The 19,006-nt window shown below is 39.4% G+C and overlaps 1 protein-coding gene across 1 annotated transcript in view; it reads left to right on the forward strand.

The window, feature by feature from the left end:
• Positions 1–19,006, forward strand: part of stab2 (stabilin 2) — a 253,190-nt gene that overhangs the window by 12,711 nt on the left and 221,473 nt on the right. Inside the window, exons 2-3 of the mRNA XM_028817445.2 lie at positions 12,303–12,433; positions 18,819–18,934. Coding sequence (XP_028673278.2) covers positions 12,303–12,433; positions 18,819–18,934 — 247 coding nt within the window. The remainder of the gene's footprint in view (positions 1–12,302; positions 12,434–18,818; positions 18,935–19,006) is intronic.

Genomic DNA, 19,006 nt, shown 5'->3' on the forward strand with positions numbered 1-19,006 from the left:
TTCTTCATCGTTCCCCTGAATTGTTTCATTTCTTTCCTTAATCAGAAATGAAATGTGAAGTGAGTGAGCCAACAGAAGACCAACTAAGTTAGGTCCTCAAACTCCAACCAATTTGACTCCGACCAGTTGCTTAATTAGGCACCAAGTCTTGTTGTTAATTAAACCCGTTCTTTAATTCCATGGCTTGTTGCTGCTCTCTTTGTGCAATGGCATACATTTTCAAAATTGTTGATTTTTTCTTTACTTTTCTAAGAGCACTGGTAAAATGTTTTGGGGACCTGAGTAAATCAGCATTCCTGAGACCTTCACCCTTTCTATTTTCCAATATTGATGGACACAGTTTGCTGGTCGTGTTTGGCTCATTTTATATCTCATTATTGCTTGACTGCTAACTACGGAAACATAAATAACTGAGGGGTCTGTCTTCAAGAACAAGTCAATTAAAATTAGTTCAAAAGAAGTTAATTAGCAGCAAAAACAGGTCACTCATTAAGAAAAAGGTTAGAATGAAAACCGGCAGCCACTGCGGCCCTCCAGGACTGGAGTTTGAGATACTTACATTAGGACTTGTAAGGAAATTTCTCAACAGTTATAGAAACAAAACTCTAGGACATTCTTAATTTGGTTACTTTATCTTCAAAAACAGGAAATCCCGTTATGAGATGAACACTTGTAGTTGCAAATCTGAACAGTCTTTAGGGTGAAAGGTCTGCTTCCCAAAGCTTTTTCTCATTAGAACAAAGCTGGCAGCACTGTGAGGATCGTGTTCTTTGATTTCTCCAGTGAATTCAGCATCATCCAACCATCGCTGTTAAGGAGTAAACTCAGAGCTATGCAGGTGGATGAGCCTATGGTGTCCTGGATAATGGACTATCTGTGAAGCAGACCACAGTTTGTGAGACTCAAGTACTCTGTCTCTGATATGGATGTGAGCAACACTGGAGCACCACAAGGAACAGTCCTGTCTGCTTTTCACTCCATACACCCTATAAATATTATACCAGGTTATGTCACCTGCATACATTCTCAGATGATTCTGCACTTATGGGGTGTATTGCTAAGCGGAATGAAGCAGAGCACAAGAGTTAGGTGGAGAAATGTGTTTCTTGGTGCAGAAAGAATTGTCTGAAACTTAACATCAGCAAAACCAAGGAGCTAGTTATTGATTTTCACCACACCAAAGAGCCTCTATGTCTGGTCACTTTTCAAGGAGTGAATGTAGAGATGATCCTATCCTACTAGTATGTGGGGGACCACATTAATGACAGATTGGACTGGTCTCATAACATAGAAGAACTATATCATAAAACGCAGAGCAGACTCTTTTTTTCTTATTAGACTGTGTTCCTTTAAAGTGTGTAGTGACATCTTTCACATCTTCTATAACTCTGTGATGGCCAATGCATTTTTCTATACTGTATTGTTGTGTGTTGGGCTGGTAACATCACTTCAAGAGAGTCCCACCAAATCAACAAGCTAACTAAATGGGCAAGGCTTAGTTATAGAGTGCATTCTGGACACCCTAGAGGTCATAGCACAGGAGAAAATTAAAATAAAACTGAGCGCCATTATGAACAATGCTACACATCCTCTCTGGCACACTAACACTGAGGACAGCCAATGAATTATTCATCAGAAGTGTGTGAAGAAACACTACTGGGGCTCCTTTATACCATCCACAATACATCTGCATAGTGCCTCACTGAAACTGTGAAAGCCAAGTCTGAACTTTTCCTACTTTTTAAATTTTCTTCCATTTTAATCATTCTGGTGTGTGTTCACACCATCGTGTGTGTGTATATATTTTATTTTTTTTATCTGTTTATGTAGCTATTTATTTAAAGAGCTTCTGTAATATGTTCTATCTATGTTCTAGTTCCAAAGCTGCAGTCTATTCCAGTTATGTAATTTAATGCAACTGGTGAAAATAACCGACCATCAATACACAGAAGCAGCAGTAGTATCATCACATGAAATTCCTGCTTGCATATTCAACCAGCATGCAGCACGTCTCTATTTCATGGCACCAAGATAAAGAAGAATGTATTAAAATACATAACGTCATTTTATTCAAACAAAAATAAGCTTACCCAATGTACCCTCAACACCTGTTTCCATGCCCCTTTTTCATTCAGAGTTCCTGAAATCTTTAATGAAAGCTTGAAATTGTTTCTTCTCAATTTATGGCTTATACAGTGTAGTTAAAGCTTTTCTTCAGTATCTATTTCTACATCTTTAGTTGTAATTAATAAGATGTTATTGAAGCTGTTTGGCACTGCTTTTCAAACACTTCTAAAAGAAAAGGGTAAATTTCAAACTGGTCTGAATAATTTTTCTTATATGATTCTGTTTTTTCTTTAATTTTGTATGCAGTTAATTATCCATCCATTTTCCAACCTGCTGAATCCGAACACAGGGGTCTGCTGGAGCCAATTCCAGGGCACAAACCAATCCTGGGCAGGGTGCCAACCCACCACAGGACACACACAAACTAGGGCCAATTTAGAATCGCCAATCCACCTAACCTGTATGTCTTTGGACTGTGGGAGGAAACCCATGCAGACACGGGGAGAACATGCAAACTCCACACAGGGAGGACCTGGGAAGCGAACCCGGGTCTCCTAACTGCGAGGCAGCAGCGCTACCACTGTTCCACTGTGCCGCCTGCATTTAATTAGCATTTATTTTATTTTCTTTGTGTCTCTTTGAGGGATTTTAAGGTTTATCCTGTTTTAAAATAGTTAAAACACAGCCATTTTGGGATTAATTTGTGTTCTGTAGCTAACCACATTGCTATGTAGTGCCTGTGATGTCACCATAGTGAAGATTAAAATGTTTAGGTCATACACTTTATGATTATCAGAAATTGTGGATAAACTTTGTGGTTTTTTTAGCAGTTTTTCAGTCTTCTTGGTTTCAGTAATTTATCCAAGGATATTCTGACTGTGTCTTTGTTTAGCGATCCAACAATCCATTCATTATGTCTATTTTTTATTTAAAAGGGTTTTTAATAATGTGGAAAATGAATTACATTCTCCACATGATGGCATGTTGTTTTTTTGAGGGCGACATTTTTGCAGATGGTTGCTACGCATTTATTATGCCAGATAATTTGGAGTGTGCAATACAGTGGAACCTCGGTTCACGAACGTCTCGGTACACATACAACTCGGTTTACGACCAAAAAGTTCGCCAAACTTTTGCCTCGGTTCACGACCACACACTCGGTACACGAACAAGCCAGTTTCCCTTTCGGTTTGTACATGTTCGGTCTCTCCCTGTGCATTTCCTGTGCAGCGAGCAAGAGAGAGAGAGAGCGAGACACACACATACACACACGCACACACACACACACACACAGAGGCAGCACGAGAGAGAGGCAGCACAAGAGACAGAGGCACACTCACAGGCAGCACAACAGAGAGAGCTGCGCACACACACAGGAGCATGCGTGAGAGAGGCGCGCGCACACACACAGGAGCGCTCTAGAGAGACACACACACAGGCGCTCCAGGCTCGCAAATGAGAGACGCACGCACACACACACAGGCGCGGGAGAGAGTGGCGTGCACACACACAGGAGCGCTACAGAGACACACACACAGGCGCTCCAGGCTCGCAAAAGAGAGACGCACGCACAAACACACAGGCGCGGGAGAGAGAGGTGCACACACACAGGAGCGCGCTAGAGAGATACACAAACAGGCGCTCCAGGCTCGCAAAAGAGAGACGCACGCGCACACACACACAGGCGCGAGAGAGAGCGAGCGAGGGACGCATAAGGTGGAGAAGGCTTGTTTTTGTTTTTAGTTCTATTTACAGTGATCGGTTCGTAGCCTGCATTGTTGCAATGTTACTTTTCTTGGTGGTTTATTAAATTACGGATTTTTCAAATGTTTATTTTTCCTCTGTGCTTAAAACTCATTAAAAAAAGTGTTTTAGCGAGCGGTTCCTAGCACTATAGCGCGAACTATTGCAGTGTTAGTTTTCTCTGTTGTTCAAGGTTTTCTCAGTGTTATTCAATGTTTTTACATTTAGTTTACCATTACGCTGTGCATTCTATGGTATAATTAACTATATTTGTGCTTAAAAACTAAAATACATATATATTTACATACAGTTTGTACGGTCTGGAACAGATTAATTGTATTTACATACAATCCTATGGGAGAAATTGCTTCGGTTCACAACCAACTCGGTTTACGACCAGAGTTTTGGAACGATTTATGGTCGTGAACCGAGGTTCCACTGTATGTGACATCATCAACATGACTTTTTCCAGTTAGTATGTGAATTCCCCCCAATCTGAGATATCAGATTCCTGTAAAACAAAACACTCACATATTTAGTGATCACTCCTACTAGCATATTCTGGTTATGAATTCCTCTTCCATTCTTTAACTTGCTTTACTTTCTGTTATTACATGTTCTCTTTTGGCTATGAAATCCTTAATAGATAGATAGATAGATAGATAGATAGATAGATAGATAGATAGATAGATAGATAGATAGATAGATAGATAGATAGATAGATAGATAGATAGATAGATAGATAGATAGATAGATAGATAGATAGATAGATAGATAGATAGATAGATAGATAGATAGATAGATAGATAGATAGATAGATAGATAGATAGATAGATACTTTATTAATCCCAAGGGGAAATTCACATACTCCAGCAGCAGCATACTGATACAAAAAACAATATTAAATTAAAGAGTAATAAAAATGTAGGTAAAACCGACAATAACTTTGAATAATGTTAACGTTTACCCCTCACCCCCCGGGTGGAATTGAAGAGTCGCATAGTGTGGGGGAGGAACGATCTCCTCAGTCTGTCAGTGGAGCAGGACAGTGACAGCAGTCTGTCGCTGAAGCTGCTCCTCTGTCTGGAGATGACACTGTTTAGTGGATGCAGTGGATTCTCCATAATTGATAGGAGCCTGCTGAGTGCCCCTCGCTCTGCCATGGATGTCAAACTGTCCAGCTCCATGCCTACAATAGAGCCTGCTTTCCTCACCAGTTTGTCCAGGCATGAGGCGTCCTTCTTTTTAATGCTGCCTCCCCAGCACACCACCACGTAGAAGAGGTCGCGCGCCACAACCATCTGATAGAACATCTGCAGCATCTTATTGCAGATGTTGAAGGACGCCAGTCTTCTAAGGAAGCATAGCTGGCTCTGTCCTCTCTTACACAGAGCATCAGTATTGGCAGTCCAGTCCAGTTTATCATCCAGCTGCACTCCCAGGTATTTATAGGTCTGTACCCTCTGCACACAGTCACCTCTGATGATCACGGGGTCCAGGAGGGACCTGGGCCTCCTAAAATCCACCACCAGCTCCTTGGTTTTACTGGTGTTCAGGTGTAGGTGGTTTAAGTCGCACCATTTAACAAAGTCCTTGATCTGTATCCTGCACTGTATCTTGGCTTCAGTCTGTGATTAATGTCCTGAGCTTTGTTTATTTATTACATGGTTTTGACCTTTGACTTGTTATTGTGACTTTGCATCTTCCCCTGATTCCCTTTTCGTTTCAAACTGCTGCTGCCCACTACAGGCAGTACAGATACAACTCACTTACGGTGTAGCTCATTTTGTGACTTATGTTTCATCTCCCCATGCCTATTTAAAATTTCACCTGCTTTTTCCTCAGAAGATAATGCATTTTGCTCTATAATTACTTAGTAATTTTTCTTTGCCAATTAAGCAATTCTGCTAAACTAATTGAGACCCATGATAAATTTAGCAAACTACATAAATGAACAAGAAACAGAACAGAGAAAGGAAAATAATTCTTCAGAATTAACAACCGTTCGATACTAAATAGATATTTCTCTGAACAAACCTTGATTAACACTTTTACTAGAGGAAAGGAAAAGAATACAAATGAATGGATCCAACAAAGGAATGGATTAACAAAGTCCAAATGAATGAAGCAAGAAACACCTTTACAATATCTTTAAATGGGAGCAAAATCACAAATGAAGAGCTAGTTGCTCCCTTACACGCTTTGCTTCTGGGAAAGGCTCCAGCTTTTCATGATCCTATAATGGAAACATTTTAAAAACGGATGGATGGATGAATAAATATTCAAGCTATTGTTTTGGTATGCATTTCTTTATAGTTCTATAGTTGTTGATTTATTATTGTAGACAACACTGACAAATATGAAATAATGTGAAAGAAAGAGAAGAACAATAAAAAAACACTCAACACCCAGCATGGAATCTGGCTGCCTCATTTCTCTCCTTGAGACTGCACCAGCAAACATGATCTCTGGTCCATACTCATAGAGACAGTAAAATCTGAATGTGTACAGAATGCAATTTCTAGCTTACAATCTCATGCTCTTTATTTTTTCACAAAGTTAAGCGTACTACCTGCATGAAGCTGTAGCTGCGATTAGAGGTGTAGCACAGAAATCTGGGCCCTATACGGTCTCTGTGGGACCCTTCTTCTTCTGTCTCTCACACGTCATTTTCATTCCAGGCTTCGAGGGCCCTTGACACAGTGGGCCCTGGGTAATCATTACTCTTTTTCCACCTATTACGACGCCCATGGTTGCTATGATCACACCGTTCAGATGTACAATTTTTTACCAACCTCCCATTGCCTTTGTGACACTTATTTTGGGCAACTCTCTCAGAAAGAGACCATGAGGCTCTGTCAGTCACAACATTTTAATATCCCATGAAGCACCAACTGAATGTTCCGTCATTCATTCATTAATTTAATTTTATTTATAACTACAAATTGTATAGGTTCTTTCTAGTGCCTAAATATTTCTTGTGTGACATGAATGATGCACTGCATGAATAAACTTGACTTGGGCATTCATAGTTTTCATACTCTTTCTCTGTACGTTTAGCATTCGTTTGCTCAGAGGTTGATGTTTGCTGAGCAGCTCTTCTTTTCTCCACCCTAGCGGCCTGCTTCTTCTTTTCTTCAGTCAGCACCTTTTCATGTTTAAACTGATTAAGTCAGTGTTTGTGATGCAATTACTTAGTATGTTTTCCTTAATTTTTCACTTAAGCTGGCACTTAAGTCTTCAATCTGCCTCAAGATTGATTTAAGATATGAAGAGGTAGGGGAAGTGATGGCAAAGGTGGTAGGGGATGAGAACAACGCCCGTACGAATGCGCCACCCTGCTGGCCGCTGCCGAGAATTGATTCTACAATACAATTAAATAAAAATAAAAAGAGGAATAACCTTGGAGGTCAATCATCACCCTGAAAGCGGATAGTAGACATCACATAGTATATGTGTACCAAATTTCAGGTCAATAGTTCAAACGGTTTGCGAGCTACAGGTGATTTAAAATCCTGGACAGACAAACGGACAGCCACGGTAGCGTATTATATATAAAGACTGCATTTACAAAAGAACATAATAACATAGAAAATTGGACAAATGAGAGGAGACCATTCAGTACATCAATCTAGTTTGCTTAGCTAATGGCTAAACTGGTCCAATACCTCAACCAGAATCTTCTTTCAGGATGTCAAGGTTTTGGCTACAACTACATGTCTCGGTAGTTTGTTCCAGATTCCCACAACTGTTTGCTTAAAGAAGTGCTTCCTGGCTTCAGTCTTAAATGTACTTCTCTTTAATACCCCCTTAATGTTTTCAAGTATGTGCTTATCCCGTACACTGAAGGTATTCTGCTTGATCTAATTTATCAATGCCCAGGCGGGCATAGGCTTCTTCTTTTATGACCTTGCAAGCACTTTCGACATTTTCTTAGGAAAGTCTTGCCTGTTGATCTACTGCTGTTATCCTGAGGTTCTCGGTGACTACCAGCAGCATCTTTTGGTCAACTCTCGAATTTGATGGGATGGCCTGGCCAGTGGTGATTGTAACAATAGTCCTGTGCCATAAGGAAGCCAATACTGTGTCTTAGCCTGCTGTGCTGTGTAGTGTGCAGTGCAGTACACTGAATGCTCTATCTCTTTTGTTTGGGTAAGGACTTTCTCTAAATATTGAAAGCAAATTTAAATTACAATACATAGGCTGCAATATAGTTAGAGAGCAAACTTGGAGTTAAAGCTCCATTTATTTTAACAGTTTATGTGTTAGCTTAAAGCTTAGATGTTCTGCACATGCACCAACCATGGCCATCACCATTTTACCAGTACTTAAAATGATGTCTTGAGATGTGCAGTTACAAAAATGTATACAAAAACGTTCAAATTTAAAATAGATCTGAACAATTAACTCTTAACAGATATCCCTTAAATATGTCTGCCTTGACACTTCTCCATATGAAAAAACATTCAGGTGCAGGGCTGCGAGAATTATGAACGGCAAAATTATTTCACTTGATGGTAACATGCCATCATGACCACAATACCATGACAGGCAGAATTACTTTATATACAATAAAATGAAATTACACATCCATTTCCAGGGTTGTCATATGTAGGTGTTGTTTTTCTTTTTATTCTTGAATGCATTAAAAATTGCTTGCTGTCAAATTTAAAACATAACATACGTGCTCAATCCCACTTAATGCAATTCAGGTCACAGAGAGCTGGAGCCCATCCTGATCACACTGAAAGCAAGGCAGGAAGTGTCCCTGGATGTGCCAGTCCAATGCAATGCCCAGTCATGTACACTGGGCCAAGATGGAATTGACAGTTAGCCTAACCTGCATGTCTGATTTTGGATGTGCGAGGAAAATGCACTCTGAAAAGTGAAGAATGAGCAAACTAGACTGAATGCAAACCTATAACGTTGTATGAAACATACTATATAGAGTGAAACTGTTTCATTTTATACTTGGTTCCATCTATATATTTTAGCTCCAATCAGAACAATGAGATCCAAAGCTAAAACTAGTCATTTCATCTATTGCGGTACATATTACTATCCAGTACTTAACTTTTTTACCTTCTTTGTTTCTAAGCCATTTTAAAAGTTAGTTTGCATCAAACATAGCAATTATTTAGGTGGCTCAGGATTCTGTTCCTCAAGACCTTACTTTCAGTATGCCAACTGTTGCTTTCTCATGAATCTGGCTGTACATTTACTGCTTTACACCAAAATAGAAGACAGAAGTGGGACCACAGGTGACCTACAGGCATATTATAACTTGGTCAAAATGAGCTGGAATCAGCTCTTCACACTCATTCAAATACACATTATATCGCTTTAGTTTGAAACTCAAAATTGGTGTAGTGCACCATGTTGCCAGTTTCTGGATTAGCTGCTTCCCTACAGTAGATTAAAAATACCCAAAATGGAATATATTGAATAAAGTTGGGAAATACAATGGATTCAAAATGTATTCAGATCATTTCATTTTCAGAAAGGTTTACAGATTTTAAAAAAATACAAATTGATATCTTTCATTTAGGTAACCATTCAGACTCTGTGTTGGGGCAATCCAAATTGTTGTCAGGTCAGGTTTGATTTATTTATTATTGAGATATATCTAGAACATCATTGGAGTCCACCTGTGGAAAGCTGAATTTACTGGACAATGTTTAGAAACACACACATGTACCTGTATATAGAATGTCCCACAATTCACACTTCATGTCAGGACAAAAACAAAGCGAAGAAGTCCAAGGAACTCTCTGTAGACCTCTCTCAATGAGGACAAGGGTATAAAACCATTTCTAAAGCTTTGACTGTTCCCAAGAGCACAGTGCCCTGATTTAATTGTGAAATGATAGGAGTTCGGCGGCACGGTGGAGCAGTGGGTAGCGCTGCTGCCTCGCAGTTGGGAGACCTGGGGACCTGGGTTCGATTCCCGGGTCCTCCCTGCGTGGAGTTTGCATGTTCTCCCCGTGTCTGCGTGGGTTTCCTCCTGGCGCTCCGGTTTCCTCCCACAATCCAAAGACATGCAGGTTAGGTGGATTGGCGATTCTAAATTGTCCCTAGTGTGTGCTTGGTGTGTGGGTGTGTGTCCTGCGGTGGGTTGGCACCCTGCCTGGGATTGGTTCCCTGCCTTGTGCCCTGTGTTGGCTGGGATTGGCTCCAGCAGATCCCCGTGACCCTGTTTGGATTCAGCGGGTTGGAAAATGGATGGATGGATGGATGATAGGAGTTTGGAACAACAGGACTCTACCTAGAGTTGGTTGTCTAGTCAAACTTAATAATTGGCCAAGAAGGACCTCAGTCAGGGTGGTGACCAAGAGCCACTCTAACATAGTTTCAGAAATCCTCTGCTGAGATGGGACAATCTGTTGAAAGGACAACCACCTCAGTGGAACTCCCTCAGTCCAGCAGTTACAGTGGCTAGTTGGGAGCCAATCTTGAGTAAAAGGCAAATGACAGTTAAAGGACCATGAGAGCATGAGGATAAAATTTCAACTCTTTGTGCAGAAATCCAAGCACTATATCTGGCAAAGACCATGCACTGCTCATCGCTTGCCTTGAAGAAAACTTGCCCCAGAGTGTGCACAACCTCAGACTTGGGGGTGGTTTACCTTTCAGCACGACAATGACACGAAGCGTACAGCCAAGACAGTGCTGTGTCTTCAGGACAAGTCTCTGACTGTGCTTGAGTGGCACAGCCAACATCTGAGAACATCTGTGGAGCAACTTGAAAATGACACTTTGCAGACACTTCCCATCCAATTTAATAGAGCTGGAGAGGATCTGCCAGAGGATCTGACAGGAAGAATGCAATCAACTGCCAAAATCCAGGTGTATAAGTCTTGTAGAGACTTTCCCAAGGAGATTCGAAGCTGTAATTGCTGCCAAAGGGGCTTCTACAAAATAAAAAATTAAGGGTCTGATTACTTATAAGAATGAGAGATTTCAGTTTTTGATTATTAATAAATTGTCAAAACCTTTATGAAAACATATTTTCACTTCATCATTATGGGTTATTGAGTGTAGATTGATGGACAACACAATAAATTATATGGAAAGTGAAGGGGTTTGGATATTTTCTGAATCCACTGTATATGTCTCATGCAGACACACACACCAAATTGTAAATCTGCATCATGACAGCATAAAGGTTGAGTTACAGTATGTGAAAGTGCAATGTCAGTTTATAAAATACCTTTCAATAGTCAACACCGTCCCAAGTAAAGCGTTTAATATTTAAAGATGTTAAAATTGAAGCACAAGTGGGTTAACTGTCTTATGCTGTGCAAGACATTGAAATTAATGTAAAGTTTGAATCTCCAGCTTTCTAGTTAGGTCCTTTAGATACTCAAGGCCTCTCTGCTACTGATGTTTCATTAGTCTGTTTTAGTAAGTGCATTTTCTATCCCAAGATTACTACACCTGAAGATTACTATAGGTGAGGCCAGAAAACTCGGTAACCTGTAAGGGAGGCTGGCTCTGTGCCTGGAGTCAGAGTGGAGGAAGTAACTGAAAGGAGGACCCTTAAGAAACTACTAGTCATCACAAACTATGATATTTTCTGCACACCATTCTGACCAAAAAGAGCAGCACATTCACTTGTAGACTGATCCAAGTGTGCTGCTTCAGAGAACACCACAGAGGATCATTGTGTCAGAATCCATTACACTGTGTAATCAGTTCCTTACTCCTGGGGTGATGTTAACATTTTATTCTCTGAATAGTGTTATGTCATGGCTTGCACTTTATATTGACCTGCACCTCTGCTTGTTTTTGTTGCAATGTACTGTGTTCATTTAGTTGCTGCTCATCTATCTATCTATCTATCTATCTATCTATCTATCTATCTATCTATCTATCTATCTATCTATCTATCTATCTATCTATCTATCTATCTATCTATCTATCTATCTATCTATCTATCTATCAGATAACATCACACATGACCTTATTTTGCCTCCAGAAATCTGATCTGTGGTCATTTTCTGTGTGTAGTTTTTCATTTTGTCTTTTGGTTTCTAGTAAAGATATGCCTGCTGGATGAATTAGAAATAGAAGTAGGCTTGGTAAATTGCCTGGTAAAATTGCCCTGCTTTGGAATTGGCTCCAGATATACAGTAAGCCCGGCGCTGCAGAGATGATGTTCAGTTCCCTATTGAATGAATTCATATACAAATACAGGTCATAAGCATTGGGGTGTACATTGTGTGTTCATTGGTGTGACTCCCTTACTATACACTGGTGCATTGTCTACGTTTGGTTCCTGTCTTTTGAGTCGGGTGTTCCTTGCAGCCTTGTATTTGAAAACAGGTCCAAACAGTACATTGCTTGCTATGAAAATATAATTTTACCTTAAGAATTTGCTAAATTGATTAGCTGAATGATGGAAATGGTTACCCTGTATGCCAATAAAGTTAGAATTGTTTAAATGTAAACATTGTGTCTAAAATTAGTTTCCTCTGATTTTTTTTCCTTAGCAGAACAGATGTGACAAAATAGTTACCATAACAACAAAGACGAATTGCAAATCCTGTATTTTAAATAATCAGATCAGTTGTCCTCCTGGGTACCGTAAACTGACAAAAGAATCTGGGAATAAAGACTGCAGGTAAGGGCCAATTCACTTGTGCTTACTTTAACTACTGAAATCTGAATCTCAGCAAAAAAAATATATATTGTTGTTCCAGTGCAACTCATAAAGAATGTTTTGAAAGGTGCCATAAAAAAGAAGTAATTTTTTGGCTCCCTGACAAAAGGGGAAGCAGTCATCGCTCAGATGAGTGATGCAAGGCAATTATGGCTTATAATTCAGTACGGTCGGCTAATTTAGGTTTTAGTTATTTGTTTAGATTATCAATAAACCCCAGTTATTTCCTCTTAACAATTTTCATAGTCTCAGGATAAAAACGTTATTCTGGATTTCCCCCTTTCCCCACACTTGTCTGGTGAATAACTAAGCATTCCATGGCCAGCAGGAATCTATCCATCCACCAGTGAATCTCCTACTAGTAGCCCATTCCAGGTACACCTCCATTAAGAAGTGGAATCTCTAAAAGATCTCCCCATCACTTCAACTGGTTTCTTTCATTCTAGTCACTGTTCCAGGGCCTCATGTTTACAAACTTCAAAGCCTGTTGAAAAGATCAAGCCTAGGAATCCATCATAGACACACTATTTTTGTCACCTGTTTTCTTAATTTTCTCCTTTCATCACGGTCTACAGTTTATGAAGATAAGAAGGTTTTCCATCTATGATCAATGGACATGATAATAATTTAATAAAACACTGCTTTCACTTGTGCTACCATGGTCAGGTAGAGCAGTTGCTCTGCCAATCTGCTGATGAATGGTTATGATCAACAGACCTACAGAAATAGTCCTTTAAAATGCATCACTATCACTGCTCTCTTATGTTTATTTAAGGGGGTTGTTGTTATTTGCCTGTGTTGTTTGTTATAATATTTCTTGAGATTCTATAAAATGTTCAATTTCCCAATGGGACAAATAAAGTAAGCCTCACTACTTAAGACTTTCAACTGTTGGTCCATTCTCCACCACTTTCATTCTATATTCTCACCTTTAATGTCCATTAGGACTGCTAACAGGTGTCCGAGGTGTAATGATAAAATAATAAAAAATTTCATTATCAAAAATGAAGTAAGTACTGTAAGGGTGGTTGACCCAATTGCAGCACGATACTCAAACAAACAGCTACCATGTTGAATGCCGACCTACTCAGAAGTGGATTGCTCATGGTATCTGGGGGAATCACTGTTGGAAATAAGAGTCTGTTTCTGCCTATCCAGAGACACCAAATAAATATAGGACATTTGTGTATTGATGTGAGAAGAATTGATTGAGTGATGTTAATCAATCAGTTAATTAGTTATCAGTTTTGCCTTTGGCAATGCTAGTAATGAATTAAAAAATTTTGTAAGGCTCCTATTTTATTTTCCTTACATTTCTCTGTTGGAGGATGTGGGTTTCTGACCATTAGACTCATATGAAGTTAAGTGAATTACACCCTCTTTAATAAACAGATTAATACGTTTTTTTGATAAACATAAGGATTTTAGAAATATAACTGTATATATATTGACAGAAGATAGAATGCAAGACAGACAAATATATAACACAGAAGAAGCTGGTTGTTTACTGGATTTTTGAGTTCTAATTTTTCTTAGCACACATTAACGGTTTTACAGAATAAAGTCTTTTAAAATGATGCCCCAATGTTGTGCGGATTTGCTGCTGTTGTTACCTCAGGTTTATGTTGAGGGCTCTGCTTGTGTGGAGTACACTCTTTGTCTTTGTTATGTGGTCCTTTATTCATGGTGTGCTGTAATGCTGCCTTCCTCAGCTCGCTGTAATGTTCTTTGCTGTGTCCTCTGCAACTTCCTGGCATGAGTGTGTAGGTGGTGAAGTTCCCTTCTTGAAGTAATGCTGCTTCTCTCTCTTCTCAGTCTGGGCTCAGTCACTGGCACAGAGCTTAGCTTGGCTTGGCAGAGTGGATCTTAGAGCTAGCTCAGGATATCCAGCTGCAAAGCTCTATGCAGAATAGCTTCTGGGGCAAGAAAGTTTGTGAGCTCTTTGTTCTGCAGAGAATAGATGGTTTGTCACCCCAAAGAGAGTGGATCATCAGCTTTCAGTTCACAAAAATTGTCAAAAAAAATGAAAGTGGTCCATCAGGAGTGAATTGTCAGCCTTTAGCTCACCTAATAGAACAGATTGTCAGCTTCCCTGCAATTGATAGCTGAGAGCATGTTTTGCAGGAAAGCGGAACATCTCGTGACTGGATCAAGGACCCTTCCAATTTCAGATCCAGTGACAGCTTTTAGATAGGTTATTGTCCTTCACATCCAGCCAGAGTTCAGCTTGTTGTTACTTGCCTAAAATGTATGTCCAATTGGGCGTAATTTCATCTGAAGGAGTCTCTTCAGAGGTGTCATCTCAACTTTGAATGGCAGAGGTGTTTTGTTATCAGATGAAGTACAGAGCTGACCAATATTTTGCAGAGCAGCCATTCACTTGGGAAAGCAGGTTGGGGAATGTGCTTCTTAATTTGTGCATCCCTTATAAAACAGCTGTATTAACAGGCTTTATGTGCCACTAAATGCCTAGCAAATTGGGCAATGCCCACTTTGTCCAACATCACATTCATGTCAGTTATTTCTTAATTTATATAAGACAGTCCAAACAAAGAAAATTATTGATATTTGGATGAAATGCAATACATATATTGTATTTAGATAAGATACAACACAATAAAAGATAACCAACCAAGCTGTATATTTTTGAACCAATGGGGCGAGTGTTAAATTGGATTGTGCAGAATTGCCAGAAGGTAGGTGGTTAGTTGTAGCAGAATGCTAAAACAATTTAGAAAAGAACAGGCCATTCAGTCCAACAAGTTCATCTATTCTATTCTCCGTAATTTTTTCCAAAATGATGATGGCTACCACCCTACTTGCCAGCTTATGCTGCTGTCTATATATAGTTCTCAGTGAAAAAAAAACAAACTTCTATTTGTGCAAAATTTAACCTTAAAAAGTTTCTATTTGTGTCCCATTTAATAGGTAGTGCCTGCTTGTCGATGAAGCATTGGACTGTAAAGTACAAGGAAGCAGATTTAACCCCAGCTCTGACCATGGGGTCTGAGACTGCCATTGATGGTTCGCAAGTTGCTATTGTTAATAATGTTATTGGATCATGAAATGGGTTAGACAGCTTGGTCCACCCCGCTTTGACGATCATGAATGCTTCACATTAAGGAACAAGCTTTGATGATCACGTTCTGTTCATCAAGGGGGAATCCCTCTACAAAACCTTGCTCAAAGACACTTATTTTAAATGGGAAAAAGTGGGATGTGACACCAGAAAGGTTGAGAGAAACACTGCACTGGAGAACAGAGTAAATGAGTGAATTATATAATGGAATTTATAAATAGCTTTGGAAAAATCCATCTTTCCATTAAATTATAGAACTTGCAAAACTCAAAACTCCTTTATAATGAAGTCAACATAAAATTCATTACTGCACCATGGAAGCCATCATGTAGCATCCCTGCATGGAACAGTCATTGTCTTTGGTTAATACCGTGTATACAGTAGAGTACATAGTTATTATATGTCAGATATTTTAACATTTTCATAAAGTAATAAACATAATTTTGCTGTAAAGCAATACTTTAAAAAGTAAAATGCAAATTATAATGAGAGTAAAAGCTTGGTAAAAGAAATGCCATATAGCTGAACCATTGAATGTAAATCTGGTGCGGGACTGATCTAACTACAGAAAATCCTGCATATTATGGGTTAAATTTGTGCTTGCTGTGGTAGTCATGCTACGCTATTTCTGCCAAGTAATAAACACACACATGCATTTAAATATAAAAAACTTTGCACAAAACAGCTTGCACAAGTTCAAGTCAATCTGAGCAATCCAAGCATCTCAATAAGGCTCAGTCTTTCTCTCTCTCTCTCTTGTTCACTCTTCGTGATTGGTTGGCAGTTGACAATTTTTAAAAAATAGGCCTAAATTCACTTATGATCAGGTCAATAAGACATAGAGGTGTCAAGAAATGAATAGCAATGACCTATGCTACTGACGAACGAAGCACCCCCAACCATGTGGGTCATCCTCTCAATGCGATCACTTTTTAGGCATGATACAGACACTGGTGGCACGTTAACTTTGATATTATGCAGTAAATGTTAATCAGATATTCCTAAACAAACATTATCAACAGATATGAATAGGCCTAAAGACAGCAGACCTGTGATCTGAGATAAACTAAACTGAGGTCACGTGCATATAAAATACAGCAATGGATCTGTCCTCTGAATATAATGTACATACAACTCCCCAGAAATGAACAATAACACCTATCCTTTATTGCCTGCACAAAGGGGTGCAGTGAAGTTAACAAAAGGATTAACACAGCAGCAATTATCCATACCAGTTTGGATCTGCATTGCAGTAAATAAAGGTGTTTTTACACCTAACTTGTCTTAGAGAAGTTCATTTATGTAGGTAGATGTGAAAATGCCAATTATGCAACTGGAGAGTAAATATGCAACATCATACAGTGAAACAAAATGATATGCATACTGTCTAAACAAATTTAAAGCACTTCATTTCACACCCACAGCAGGGCTTGACATTTTCAGTACAGTTGCCTGGTTGATACACATCCTTTCTGTAACGTGTGAAATGGGACATAATTTTCATGTACCTTTCTAGTTATCAGTTAATAAGCAACCTGTGTTTGGCAAAAAAAAACACATTGCCAATGCAGTGGTGTGCAAAAGCAGCTATTATTGACTGTAATGGACGGACTGGCATCCCAGCCAGGAAGGACTACCTTTCCCTTGCCTAGCTTGCAGGCCAACATAATGAATTGTACAGAAGGGAAGAGCAACAGCACTGGCATCCCAGCAGCAGTGGATGGGAATCACATGCCCAGCTGGGATACCAAAGGACAAAATGGATGGAGCATTCCGACCAGGATAAATAATCGACTCTTACCACATACACTATATGGGAAAACAGGAGACTGCCTCTGACATGCAGGTTGTTCTCTCATACATTGGGTGGCAGCATCCTTTATGGCAAACTCCGGTATGGATGCATGCAGGTCACCATGGGAGTTGTGTTCACATTAGCCTGCCCTGTTGGGTTCCATGGGGCCACCACGGGGAGCTGTCAAGAAATGAAGGCACAGGTTCCACCTGACCCAGAAGTGCTTTCCGGACTCAAGCAGTTGGGACTGGAAGTAATTCTGGGTTGGGGCTTAAAAGGAAGCCCTCCATTTTACCTGGGGAGTCGAAGTTGGGAGAGGAGACGGACAACACTTGCCAGGGAAGAGTGGAAGAGAGAAGCAGAAAAAAGGATTGTATAGTCTGAAAAGAAGCCTGTTAAAGGTACACTGTTTAATAAATACTTGTTCAGAACCTGTGACGCCCCCCCTACAGGCCACATGGCCCTACATGATTTTTAATTTTTCCCGGGGAAAAGATATTGCTTCCCAATGAAAGAAGTTCACGACATGCCCACAGGGTGTATATTGCTAATTCTGGTTTGTTTCAAAGTGTTCTGTGTGAAACCCAACTGAACTGACTTGAGATTGAAACAAAGTCAGTAATCATCTGTGGATTCAGCACAAAGCAGACAAGAATAATAAGCTGCTGTATAAGTGTGAAAACACCTTTAAGCAAATGGAGCTCTCATACGTATGTGCAACAGCCAACAGCATAAACTGCAAACACTTTTTACCTGCTGTCATAGCATTGTGTCTTCTTATGGCTTCATACCATATCTCTGATTCTCTTGGATTGCTGTTATGACTAAACTTAAACCACAAAAGGTGAAAAAAAAATCAAAGCATTTTTCCATTTCTAAAGAAGTTTTGCAAGCCATTTAATTTGAAACTAAAGTGCATTTTTTGAGGTGTAATAATCCAATCACTCAAGAACGGAATTCAGGTGGAGATTACAGAGCCATTACTTCCTGTCATGTGGTGCTGGGGTCCAGACAATCTGTCAATTGTTAATTTTAAATCTTAATTTTAATTTTAATTTTGATTTAATTTTTTATTTGCTCTTCATGTTGTTATACTGTGGACCCTGAGCTTCGCAATTTCGTCTATCTGTATACTTGTATATGGTTGAGATGACAATAAAGTTTGCATTATCGTTAGGTTTTATAACATGGCATTGTCTTTTGGTATAATAACCCACAGAACAACCTCTTATTTTTTACAACAGACAGATACAAACCCAATGGTGATAAGCGCTGTGCGTTTAAATGGCACTGATGGCCCCTGCATCAGCCTTAGCCTGACTATTTAATAGTGATAATATTTATCCTTTTAAGGCATACACATAAATAACACTATTAAAAAAAATAGAGCCTCAGAGTTTCTTAATTTTTAGCACTTTTTCTGGATTGATAATGAGGTTTATAATGCTTTTTTTTCTTCATTTTTCCTTTAGATATTTATTAAGCGTGAACAACATATCGTTGTCACTTCCTGGCTGCAGCCACGAGTGTGCAAAAGATTTCCTCGACCCTGTTTGCTGTTTTGGATATTGGGGACAAGACTGTATGGGTGAGATTCTTGTTAATTAAATGTTTCACATTTAAAATTTGCAGTGCCTTTAAGCATTGTTACAAGTATAGT

Source organism: Erpetoichthys calabaricus, chromosome 1 (genome assembly GCF_900747795.2).
Source record: "Erpetoichthys calabaricus chromosome 1, fErpCal1.3, whole genome shotgun sequence".
Classification (NCBI taxonomy): domain Eukaryota; kingdom Metazoa; phylum Chordata; class Cladistia; order Polypteriformes; family Polypteridae; genus Erpetoichthys; species Erpetoichthys calabaricus.